Genomic DNA, 12382 nt, shown 5'->3' with positions numbered 1-12382 from the left:
GCTTTAAAGAAATTAATTTTATTCTTTACAATGATAAAGTTATTAGTTACGCTGGTCATTATATTATATCAGAGTATATACTTTTATTTAAAATTTTCTGTTTTTATTTTTTATTTTTTTTTCCCTATAGATTTACTAATCTTAATAAATTTAAAAAAATAAGAAACTTACTCTCAAGAACTTTATTCATTCGATTGGAACTCTCCACGTGTAAATATTAATGGGCAGCCACATTTCAAGATTAATTTTTATCCAGAAAACCCAAACTACAAAGGTGATTTTTATCCAGACTTGGAGTCAAATCCAAATACAGTAAAATACACTTTCAAATCAAGTTGCACAATATATAGTGACACAAACTTTCTTACCACTGATTTATTTACACCACCAATAAACATTAACGAAAACCCTTCAGGAAGTTTATTATTGTTAAAAAATGTTTTGGTTATTCCAGAAGGAGTAACAGTTACGTTTTATGGAAGAGTCAGTTGGCTTTATACAATTATTATTAAAGGAAAATTGGTTCTTGATCCAAATGCTAATACATATTACACAGTCTCCAAAACAATTATATTCCCAACTGGTGTATTTGAATCAAAACCATCTTCAAGTTTTAATCACACAATATTTTTACCCGCTTTTGAATATTGGAATTTCCCATCTTGGGATCCTCTTCAAACATCTCCTTTTATCTCCTTGGGCGGTACAGTTAACATTATTGGTTTTAACACTGAGTCAATATGGGCAGGAAGGAACACATCAAAATCTGGTTCTTATGGAGGTTCATTCCTCCGTACTCCTTTTTCTTATTCAAGTCCAGGATTACCTTTATTTAGAATGAGTGGAAGTTATGATCCAAATTACAATATTAATTATTCAATGGATCAATATTATACTAGTGCTATCGCAGCATCCCCAAGTGAAATAATAGGAGAAATATTTGGTGGAAGTGGTTATATTGTAATGAGACCTTGGTCTAAAAATGTATTTATCAAAGGGTTTTATAATAGTTCAATGACTTTTACTCTTGGATCGATTGTTAATATTCAAAACAGTGTTTTTTATGATATTGGACATACAACAAGCAATGTTCTCGATGATAATATATTAAATTCAAACTATAATGTTCTTAAATATGGAAAAAATATACCTGATAGATATCCAATAACTTTATTACATAATAAAGAAGCAGTAAATATTAAGAATAATATGTTCATGGATTATGACTACATTGATACTTTAAGAGAAAGTGAAATCCCAAGAGCTTTTATTGGTGCTAAACGTTCATTTGGTACAATATCTGGTAATGCATTTGCATTGAGAAAAGGTATCAGTGGTATTTCATTATTATATGGAACAGAGCAATTTGATATTAGCTATAATGGGTTCATTTCTTTATACTCGGATACCAGCATAGTTTCATCATATAGAACCTATCCAGACATAGATTATATAAATGTTGGTATAATAACATCATCACCCTACTCTACATATGAAGGAAATGCATTTGAAGGTAAATTCAAAGGAGGTGCAATTCATGTAATCCCAATTCAAAGTAGATATTCAACATTGGGTTTAGCATCAGATAAACTGATAGGTATACACTCTGGATTAACTCAAGATAACACTGCTGATTACAAAACTAATAATGTTTGGAACAATGTTGTTTTTTTGAGTAATTTCTTTGCAGGTGAAACTGAAGTACGTGTTAGATATCCAATTGGAACTCAACCCCCACTAAAAATTAATATAAAATTTGGTTGGTATATTCGACAGCAACCATCATTAACTCTTGGTTCAACCGGAAACCAAGCAAACATTGAAATCTTTTATGATTCTCCATATATTGCAAACTCTCTATCTTCAAATGAGAAAGTATTTACTAATGCTCCAAACACTCTAAATGGCAAATACAATGCGATATCAATTGTTAATTCCATTGCCAAAGGAAATTATGTTTTCTTTTCTGAAACATTTTCGTGTGGTTATTTATCAATTAAAAACTCTCTCTTCTCTCATTATTCTAGTTCATCTTTATTCTTAAAGAAATATACCACACAGCTATACCTTTCTAATGTAAATGGTACAAAATTAGATATATTTGAAGGGGTCCTTGGTTTATATCCATTATATAATTTTAACCCAATGGTAAATTCAATAACTTCAAATCAACTTTTATTATCATTTAAACCAAACGTCGATTACCTTTTAGGTTCAAATCAAAATATAGAATATATTGTAAACGAAGTAATTCAATCAATAGATTACCCTTCAAGTGCTTCTCCTATTTCCAAGGTTGCCAATTTCCCAAAAGCTAATGGACCTTATACAGTTATTGTTTCATCCAATCTATTATATGCTCCAAATGATCCATCTATTGTTGGACCATATTATGCTCAAACCTATATAGTTGATTCTGGTGTTCAATTGTTTTACCTTGGTATAGATTTAACTCCAGATTTTAGTTCATCTTCCAAAGCACTATCAATTTTAGGCAACCAATGGACTAAATGTGGTTGGATTAGTGGAATATGTAAGGTAACTGGTAAATACAGTAAAGTATCACCAATTCCATCAACGGTAACTGAATCTACAACTGGAACTATCAGAAGCGCAACTGATGAAGTATCAATGTTAACATCTTATTTATCAAATGATGTTACATTAGGAATTAAAAGTTCAGTAAATTTAACTTTACCAGCAAATGCAGAATACAAGTTTTTCATCTACTCTTATAATGCAGATTACACTGGAGCCAACATCGTCAACTCACTACCCATTTTCACAATTAAGATTAATGGCAAATATCAAGATCCATACTCAAGACCTTCTTCACCTTATCAAAAATATCAAAAATTTGGGCCATTCTATTGGAATAGTGGTTCAACTGATGTTACACTCATGATTGAGTGGGCATCTGATAATCTCAAGTACTCAATACCAATGTGCGGTATTGAAGTTTTTTCAAATAATACAATTCCTTATTCAATTCCAATTACAAGCGGTACAACAACTGGCGCACCAGTTGAAACATCAAGTAAATCAACAGACTCTTCGACAACAACTACAACAAATAATAATAGTGGTGAACACTTAAGCGCAGCTTCACCTATTATTAACTCTAAATCCACTATCTCTATTTTAATATCATTTGTAGTAATCCAAATAATATTAACAATAATTTAAAAAAAAAAAAAATATTTCTAATTTCATAGATAATAATAAATTATCTTGTTTTTATTGTTAGTTTTAAAATAATTCTCTTGTGTTAATTCATTACTTTTCCCAAACAGTTTTATATATTTTTCTTTAAGATAAACAAATTCCTTTTTAATTTGTAATCCGAATTTTATTTTTTAATTTTTTTTTTGGATCGCAAAAAAAAATAAGGACTGAAAAGGTAGTAATCAAAAAAAAAAAAAAAAAACATTTTTTATCCCAAGTTGGATAAAGGTGAAACACTAATTTTAATTGAAGACATCTCACTTCCATCTTCCATAATATTAGTTAATTTTTGTTTTTTTTTTTTCTTAAAATAAAACATATTAAAACTCCAACAGCAACCAAAAGAGCAAAAAGGCAAATCGGTAAAGCGATTTTTAATTTGTTTTTGGAGGTAGTTTTTGATGTTTTTGGTGTTGGTGTAACGATTATTGGTATGGCTGATGAATAAACCGCCATTGAAGTTAAATAGATATCACCTCTTGTTGTGAAAGATATGTTGATTATTTCTTGAGATTTTAAATTTTCATAATGAAATGTTAAGTTTTTAAATGTTGAATCTAAATTACTTTGTAATGGTTCTAAAAGGAATATTGGTTGATTTTCTACATATATTGATAATAGACTAGATTCTATATCAATTGGTTAGTGTGAAAAATAATTGGATTTGATTCTTTTTTGATTCTTTATCAATTGGTATTGTTATTGTTACATGTTCATATGGGTTGATAGATGTTATACCACTTGAAAATAATCTATTAAGTTCATCTGATTCTGTCACATTTGGTAAACCTGTTATTAACTTTGAATTTGTTGATATTGTACAATTACCTAATACCTGTTGTTGACAACCTTTTTTAAATATATTACCATCTATTATTATTTCTTTTTCTATATTTGAATCAATCATTGCCCATCCTGAATAAAATGAATATATTAAATACTGTAACCATTGGAAAATATACTTGAAATACACTATCTCCAGAGTTATTTAGTGATAATGTAACTCGTACATTAAATGAACCTTCATTTTTAAATGTGTATGGTAAAACACATGAATTACTTGATTTATCAAATGGTATTGTTTGAACACTACTTTCATCTTCAAATATGCAATCCATTTTCCCAAATAATGGTGCTATAATTATAATTTCAATACCCATATTTAGTACTGTACCTGCTAAAATTTGATGGTTTACATTTGGATACATTTTTGATACTTTTATAAGATTCATTGTATTTTCGAAATAGTATAGGTAAGGTGTAATAATTGATTGTTTTGTTTTTGAAATGATTTAAAATCCATAAATGAGTTTTGAATACAAATTGCTTTTGAAAAATTGTTTAAACTTATTGATGATGATGCAGAAGGATCTAATGTTGAGTTTATTATATCAAATCTTTTAATCATACCATTATTACTAAAATCACCAAAACCATAAACATTATCTAATATAAATGCGTTGTTTTCTAATAATACTGAAATTGGATAACTTAAATTTGAATTTTTTATTTTATAAATTGAACTTTGTTTACTACCTGTTTCGCTGATTCTAAAAAGAAAACTCAGAGTAATTTGATGAACTAATAAATGTTGAACTTTACTTGAAACTCTTATCGAATCATTATAGCATGGTGAATAGCAATCTTTATCAAATCCTGTAATACTTGAACCAGAATTACTTGATATTATATTACCTGATATATTTACATTTGAACCAAAAATTACTAATGGTGATCTTGTTTCTTTTGTTTCAAGTATAACGCTATTTTTTATAGTAACATTATTTGAATGCTCTATATATAATGAATTTCTAAATCTTTGTTACCATTTATAAACTCTGTAATTAAATTTGGATCATCAGGTGAGAATACCAATTCTGTATCGCTATATTGATCATTTGAAGTCTTTCCAAAAGAATTGATGTAAAAATTTTCTATATACATTGGTATTTCCTGTGATATGAATTGAAGCGGTATCTGATTTTGTCTGAGTTGAAAAATGAAAAATTTGGATTAAAGAAGACTCTTATATTTTTATCTGTTTTCGGAATAACCAAATCTAATACACTTATTCGATTTAAATAATGGGAAAAGGTTGAAGATTTTCCCAAAGGAAATGATTCACTAAATATTGATAAACTGTAACCATTGAAACTATCTAATGTTGAAAGATCTGGAACCTCTAATATATTTCCACCAATATTGGTCGCAGAATATGTAGTTTTTTGCTTCCCAATAAGAGATAACGAGCCACCTAAAGCAAGTACACCAGGGAAAAAACCAAATGGATCGATCTGAGAGCTTGCTGGATGTAGTTCACGAAAACGAATTGTGCAATCTAAACATTCAAAACTACCACCAGGTAACATTACCAAGACACTCATATATAAAACACTTTGTGTTGAAAATAATAATGAGCCTTCAACACAAACTATATTCAATAAAGTTCTAACATTACTCATTTTAGAATATTCCAAATCTCCCAATACCATATGTGAACCTAATTGGTTAATTAATTGCATTTGGTTAATATTTTATATTTCATAATATGATTCTATTTAAAATAAAATTTTACATACCTTTTGTAACAATAACGTTGATGTAATTTATAAAAAAAAATAGAGAAAGAGGATATTAAAAAACTAGTCACACCATCTTTATTTTTTCCTGCATTGCTACAAACACCTGGATAATATGAATCTTGTAATTTGTTTTCTGCTGTTGGCTTTAAATTTAAAATATTCCCAAAATTATTTTCTCGATAAATGTTATAATAACCATTTGGTGAAACCACAAGACTGCCTTTTTTTTTTTTTTTTTTAGTCTTTTTTTTTTTTTTAATAAAAAAATGAATAATATTTAATTAATTGTTGACTTACAATTAGAGAAAGAGTTGATAACTAAGCATATCAAAATAAATATCCTTTGTCCTAATTTCATTTTGTTGAATATAAGAAAAAAAAAAAAAATGTCTTCCAAAAAAAAAAAAACGAATGCCATCCAAAAAAAAAAAAAAAAATAAGGCATATTTCTAAGAGATTGAAAAAAAGAAAAAAAAAATTTTAATTGGTTTTTACCAAAATTATCTTCAATAAAAACATTTGTTAATATCTTATTTTTTATTTTCCTTGTTCCATTACAAACGGTACAACATCTGGAGTTCCAACCAGTTGTAAAATCAAGTAAATCGACAACAACTACAACAAATAATAATAGTGTTTAACACTTAATTGCAGCTTCACCTACTATTAACTCTAAATCTACTATCTCTATTTTAATATCATTTGTAGTAATCCAAATAATATTAACAATAATTTAAAAAAAAAAAATATTTCTAATTTCATAGATAATAATAAATTATCTTGTTTTTATTGTTAGTTTTTAAATTAATTCTCTTGTATTAATTCATTATTTTTCTCCAACAATTTTGTATATTTTTCTTTTAGTGAAATACTAATCTCTGAAAATGTTGACCTTTTGTTTTGGTTCCAGCATCTTTCAATTATGTTTCTAATGTCTGCATCTAATTTTTCCAAATCAAGAGTTGGTCTCTCACCTTCCAATATTAAATTAGATAGGTTTTCTGGAGTTTCTTCAAGCATTGTTTCATAGAATGTAATTCCAAATTCATAAACATCAATTAGCTTTTGATCTTTTTCATCTTTAAAAATTTCTTTTTCATTTTGGTTTTGTACTTCAAATTCTATTTTTATTTATTTATTTTTTTTTTTTTGTAAAAAGTTAGAAATAATCATTGTATAAAAAATAACAATTGTTTAAAAAATAATAATAATTACTTTTTATACCAAAATCTGAAATTTTTACACAAACATCATCTTTTTCCATTGTTGAAAAGAGTAATAAATTATTTGATTTTATATTACAATTCGTAATATCATTTGAGTGTAGAAATTCACACCCCTTTGCTGTATCTAACATTAACCTATTAATAATATTAGAAAAAAGAACTAAATTATAATATTATTGTTTTTTTTTTTTTTACTTACTTGACTTTTTGAATTAATGAAAGTTTTTCTTTCTTTTGATGGATAAGAGAACTAAGAGATCCCAATGGTGCATATTCAGTAACAATCCAAAGGTGAGAAGAGTCGTGAGTGCAACCAATAAATGAAACAATATTTTTGTTTTTTAACTTTGAGAGTATATCCATTTCTGTGTAGAATTTTTTGATTGCTTGAGAGTAAGTTTTGGTGTAATTTGCGCTATGAGTTTTAATCTTTCTCAAAACAACTTGTAAACCTCTATAATTTGCTATATTAACAGTTGATAAATTATTTTGTGAAATCAATTCTTTAACTTCAATCTCTTTTATATCCAACTAAAGAAAAGTTAAGTTAAAATCTATTAAAAAAAAAAAAAAAAAAAAAAAAAAAAAAAACTTACTTTAGAGGAAATCTTAGATTCAACATGAATGAAAAGGTGAGTGTGAATTGACTTGAAACTGTGAGTATGTCTAGCCTCAATAGCAAATCTTTCAAAAAACTAGGATATAAATAGATGTGCAGTTAGTATATATATTAACTAAATTATAATAATTCAATTATAAAAATTCAACCTACTCTTGTTGTGCAATTTAACTTTAAAGAAAATTCTATCTCTCTTGATTGATTTGGATCTAATTCAAAAGAATCTGGACTAACATTTACCTGAAAAAAAAATTCATTATTGATTAGTTAATTAAATTCATTATAATAATAATAAAAAAACAAAAAATTCTTACTTCACCAGAGTCATTTCTTGGAAGAACTGTACAAATACATAATATAATATTAGAGTTATTTGTTATTCGTAAAGAATCGGAAAGGAAGGTATTGATATCGCATTTTGAACCTTTTAATCCAAATTCTAAAATATTTTTACTAAAGGATAAGGGGATGTTTGGGTCAGAGTAATTTAAAAAGTCAGAGCCAACAAAGTTTAAAAGTGAATCGGAAGTGCTATAAATTGTTGTTTCGGTTGGATTGGAATAATTTTTAAAATCATCGTTTTTAAATACTGTTGACTCTTTAAACTTGTTAAAAGAATTATAATTTTCTTTTTTAATTTTAATTGAAGACATCTCACTTCCATCCTCCATATTATTATCTAATTTTTGTTTCTTTTGTTTTTTTTTTCTGAAAATAAAACATATTAAAACTCCAACAGCAACCAAAAGAGCAAAAAGGCAAATTGGTAAAGCAATTTTTAATTTGTTTTTGGAGGTTGTTTTTGATGTTTTTGGTGTTGTTGTAGGTGTTGTTGTCGGAATTGGTGTTGATGTTGTTGTTGATGTTGGTGTTGGTGTTGATGTTGTTGATGTTGGTGTTGGTGTAACGATTATTGGGATGGCTGATGAATAAACCGCCATTGAAGTTAAATAGATATCACCTCTTGTTGTGAAAGAAATGTTGATTATTTCTAGTGATTTTGAATTTTCATAATTAAATGTTAAATTTTTAAATGTTGAACCTAAACCACTTTGTAATTGTTCTAAAAGGAATATTGGTTGATTTTCTACATATATTGATAATAGACTATATTCTATATCAATTGGTTGGTGAGTAAAAAATAATTGGATTTGATTCTTTTTTGATTCTTTATCAATTGGTATTGTAATTGTCACAGGTTCATATGGATTGATTGATGTTATACCACTTGAAAATAATCTATTAAGTTCATCTGTTTCTGTTACATTTGGCAAGCCATTTATAAACTTTGAATTTGTTGATATTGTACAATTACCTAATACCTGTTGTTGGCAACCTGATTTAAATATTTTACCTTCAAATAGAAATTCATCTGTGCTTGAATCAATCATTACCCATCCTGAATAAAATAAATATTCATTATATACTGTAATCTTTGGAAAATCAACTATATAATAATAATCCTTTGATGTTGAAATCTTTAATGTGACTTTTAAATTAAAATAACCTTCTTTTTCAAAAACAAGTGGTAAAACACAACTTCCGTCTGATGGGTTAACCAAAATTGTTGTACTAAAAGTAGAATTATCTGAAGAGAAAGTGCATGAAATATCAGCCGTTGAAATAATTTGAAGGTTTATGCTAACATTTAATATAGAACCTGATACAATTTGAAAAGGGACATTGGGAAAAATTGATAAAATTTTAACTTGATTTAAAATATCTGAATCATTATAATAAAATGGTGTAATTAATGATCCATAAATCTGATTATCTATAGGTGTAATTTGTTGACCTAATTTACTGTATATATAAGAATTTTTAAAGCTAATAGCTGATGATGAAACTTTTGAAATTATTTGTTGTTGGTTGGTTAAAGCTTTTGAACTGATAATTGAATTAACAATATCCAATCTTTTGGCATTACCATTCATTTTAAAATTTTCACTTGCTTCTAGACCTAAAAAGGATAAAGCGCTATTATCCAATGAAAACTGTACGGGATCTAAAGTTGTTAAATTTTTTACTGTATAATAGGTACCTGGTTGATTTCCATTATCATTTATATTTAAAATATACCAATCGCTATTGGTATTATTTGTTGGTAAAAACTTTGGATTAAAAATTTTAAAATCTACAGGATACTGAATTTTATTTGAAAAATTGATTGAATCACTAAAACATGGTGCATAACAATCTTGATCAAAACCAGTAATTTTTGACCTATTGGCAATAAAGTTAAAAGTAATTGAATAATTTTGACCAATAAAAAAATCATCACTTGATAAAAGATTTGGTGATACTGAATAAATGCCATTTCCTTCATTTCCAAAATCCATATTAATTGGATTTAATATTTGAGAGGCAGTTTGATGTGAAACACCTTTTTGAAAATAAAAATTATTTATAGATTGAATATTTTCAGTTCCATATTGTGCTATTAAACTTGAACCAGATTTACTTGAAATTAAATTATCTGATAAATATACGTTTGAACCAAAAAATACTAACGGTGATCTTGTTTCTGAAGAAGATTCTATAATTACACAATTTTTAATGATAACATTATTTGAAAACTCTATATATAAAGAACTTCTAAATCTTTGATTGGTACCATTTATAAACCCTATAACTTCACTTGTATTATTTGGTGAAAATATTAATTTTGTATCACTGTATGCATTATTTTTTGTTTTGCCTAAATTTTTAATAAGATAATTTTCAATATAGACATTTGAATCACCTGTTATAAAAATAGAAGCTTCATTTGGTTCGAAACCATAATAATCTGAAAAAAGAGATATATAGCTTGAGTAATTATCCTCATATCGGTTGTATGAGATTACTACTTTCATGAGTTTATCTGTTTCCCGTAATGGATTGCAAGTACCATAGTTGGTTTTAATTAAGTAAAAAGTTCTTTTATCTGAATCCATATTAAAAAGACAATCATCACCTTGTGGTATTGATTCTGTAAAGATTGTAATTATATATTTATTCCATAGAAATTTCATATTTAAAAATGGAGTTGATAGTTCCAATGTAGTATCGTTCAATCGTTTAGCAGTATAAGTCAATTGACTATTACCAAATAAATTTAAATTTCCTCCCAAGACTAGTAGACCAGGGAAAAAATTAAAAGGATCAATCTTTACTCTTTTGTTTAATTCTTCTTGAAAATTCTCATCAACTTGGTAAGTATCCCAGAATAGAAATGAATTTGCATGGGATGTTATAGTTCCACCTGGTAGTATAACTAACCTATGAACAGGTACGAAAGAAAATTCATCTGGATTATAAAGTACCGTTAAATTTCCTTCAACACATAAAGTCAAGAGTGACCAGATACCCAGACCAGTAAGGAAACCGGTTGAATCCAATGTCATATTGGTACCTTTGATTGAATGAAATGATAATGGTGAAATGTTAATGTTAAGTTTTTCAAAATGATGTATTTTTATGAATTTTACAATGATAAATACCCTTTGTTATTAGTAAAGTGTCGAATACTCCTGTATAACCTGGAAAGCTTCTCTGATTAAATGTTGGAGCTCCATCTCTATTCCTTATAGCATTTTTACAAACATCTGGATAATATAAATCTGTATATCCTGCTTCTTCATTGGGTTGGATATTTTTATAGTGTTGAAATCTTTTAAACCGTTTTAAATCGTAATACCCTTCAGGTGTTGATATTAATTCCTCTAAAATTTTTTTTTTTTTTTTTTTTTTTTCAAAAAAAAAGTCAATATTTGCAAATGTTTTATAAAAAAGAAAATAATTAAAAACTTACCATCTTGAGCACATGTCAATGAAATAATAAAAATAAACAATAATAATATTTTAAAACGAGAAATTTTATTTATCATTTGAAATTATTATTAAAATTTGGAATGTGGTAAAACGAAAACATCGAGATTGAAAAAATAAAAAATAAAAAATAAAAAAAATAAAAAATAAAAAACCATTCAAAAAAAAAAAAAAAAAAAAAGTTTTTTTTTGAAATGGAAAATTGGCCCAAAAAAAAAAAAAAAAAAAAAAAAATAAAAAATTAAAAAAATATCCACAAGTGTTTGGCTATTGGGAAGGGGACAATATTTTAATTTTTCATTTTTATTTCAATGAGTTGGTATATTGGAATATAAAAAACTAAAGGGAATAGTTACCTGTTATTAGAAATCAATTCAAGATTATTTTATTATTCCAAAATTAAATTCTGAATATTTATTTCCCTTTTTTTTTTTTTAATTAGGTTATATGTTTTTTTTTTTGTTTTTTACAAAATCCTATTTTTTTTTTTTTTTTTTTACAATAAAACAAAAATAAAAACAACTTAATGAAATTAAAAATATATACTGATATTTGTTTAACTTTTTAATCTCATTAAATATTGAAAATTAATCCAAATATTTCAAGAAACAAAAAAAAAAATCATACTAACAGTATTTTTTAAGAATCGAACATGCGATCTACTTTTGTTACCCCCCCAAAAAGGAAGACCCCTCAGGGAGTTGAACCCTGGACCAACTGCTAACTTCTAACGTTTTGGAGACAATTACAATAAACCACTATGCTAAGGAGTCATTGAAAAAAAAATGGATGACACACTTTCTTAAGGCGCCATTTTTAGGAGACAATTACAATAAACCTCCATGCTTAGGTGTCATTGAAAACCAACTGGATGACACACTTTGCAAAGGTGTCATGTTTTTTTATTGGGTGATACAATT

At 26.6% G+C, this 12382-nt stretch overlaps 2 protein-coding genes, 1 non-coding gene and 1 pseudogene across 3 annotated transcripts; 1 reads left to right on the top strand and 3 right to left on the bottom strand.

Annotated features, from left to right (window-relative positions):
* Nucleotides 1-30: 30 nt before the first annotated feature.
* On the top strand, nt 31-3186 carry DG1041 (hypothetical protein; the record flags this gene model as incomplete). The annotated part of the gene is made up of 2 exons (XM_640941.1): nt 31-73; nt 164-3186. 2 exons carry the CDS (start codon nt 31-33, stop codon nt 3184-3186), a joined length of 3066 nt encoding a protein of 1021 aa, XP_646033.1.
* A 321-nt stretch (nt 3187-3507) lies between these two features.
* On the bottom strand, nt 3508-6165 carry DDB_G0270548 (annotated as a pseudogene; the record flags this gene model as incomplete).
* A 446-nt stretch (nt 6166-6611) lies between these two features.
* gdt6 (GDT family protein kinase) lies at nt 6612-11521 on the bottom strand (the record flags this gene model as incomplete). The annotated part of the gene is made up of 8 exons (XM_640937.1): nt 6612-6928; nt 7023-7168; nt 7233-7564; nt 7630-7728; nt 7806-7892; nt 7967-11046; nt 11135-11356; nt 11446-11521. The coding sequence occupies 8 exons, from the start codon at nt 11519-11521 to the stop codon at nt 6612-6614; spliced, it is 4359 nt and encodes a 1452-aa protein (XP_646029.1).
* Nucleotides 11522-12148: 627 nt separating this feature from the next.
* Nucleotides 12149-12235, bottom strand: tRNA-Trp-CCA-2. Its single transcript has one exon. It is a non-coding gene; the product is annotated as a tRNA-Trp (tRNA).
* Between the last annotated feature and the right edge of the window lie 147 nt (nt 12236-12382).

The sequence above is a fragment of the Dictyostelium discoideum genome (genome assembly GCF_000004695.1).
Source record: "Dictyostelium discoideum AX4 chromosome 1 chromosome, whole genome shotgun sequence".
NCBI classification, from domain to species: Eukaryota; Evosea; class Eumycetozoa; order Dictyosteliales; family Dictyosteliaceae; genus Dictyostelium; species Dictyostelium discoideum.
Note: the sequence above shows the minus strand (reverse complement) of the source record. Positions and strands in the feature narration are given on the sequence as shown.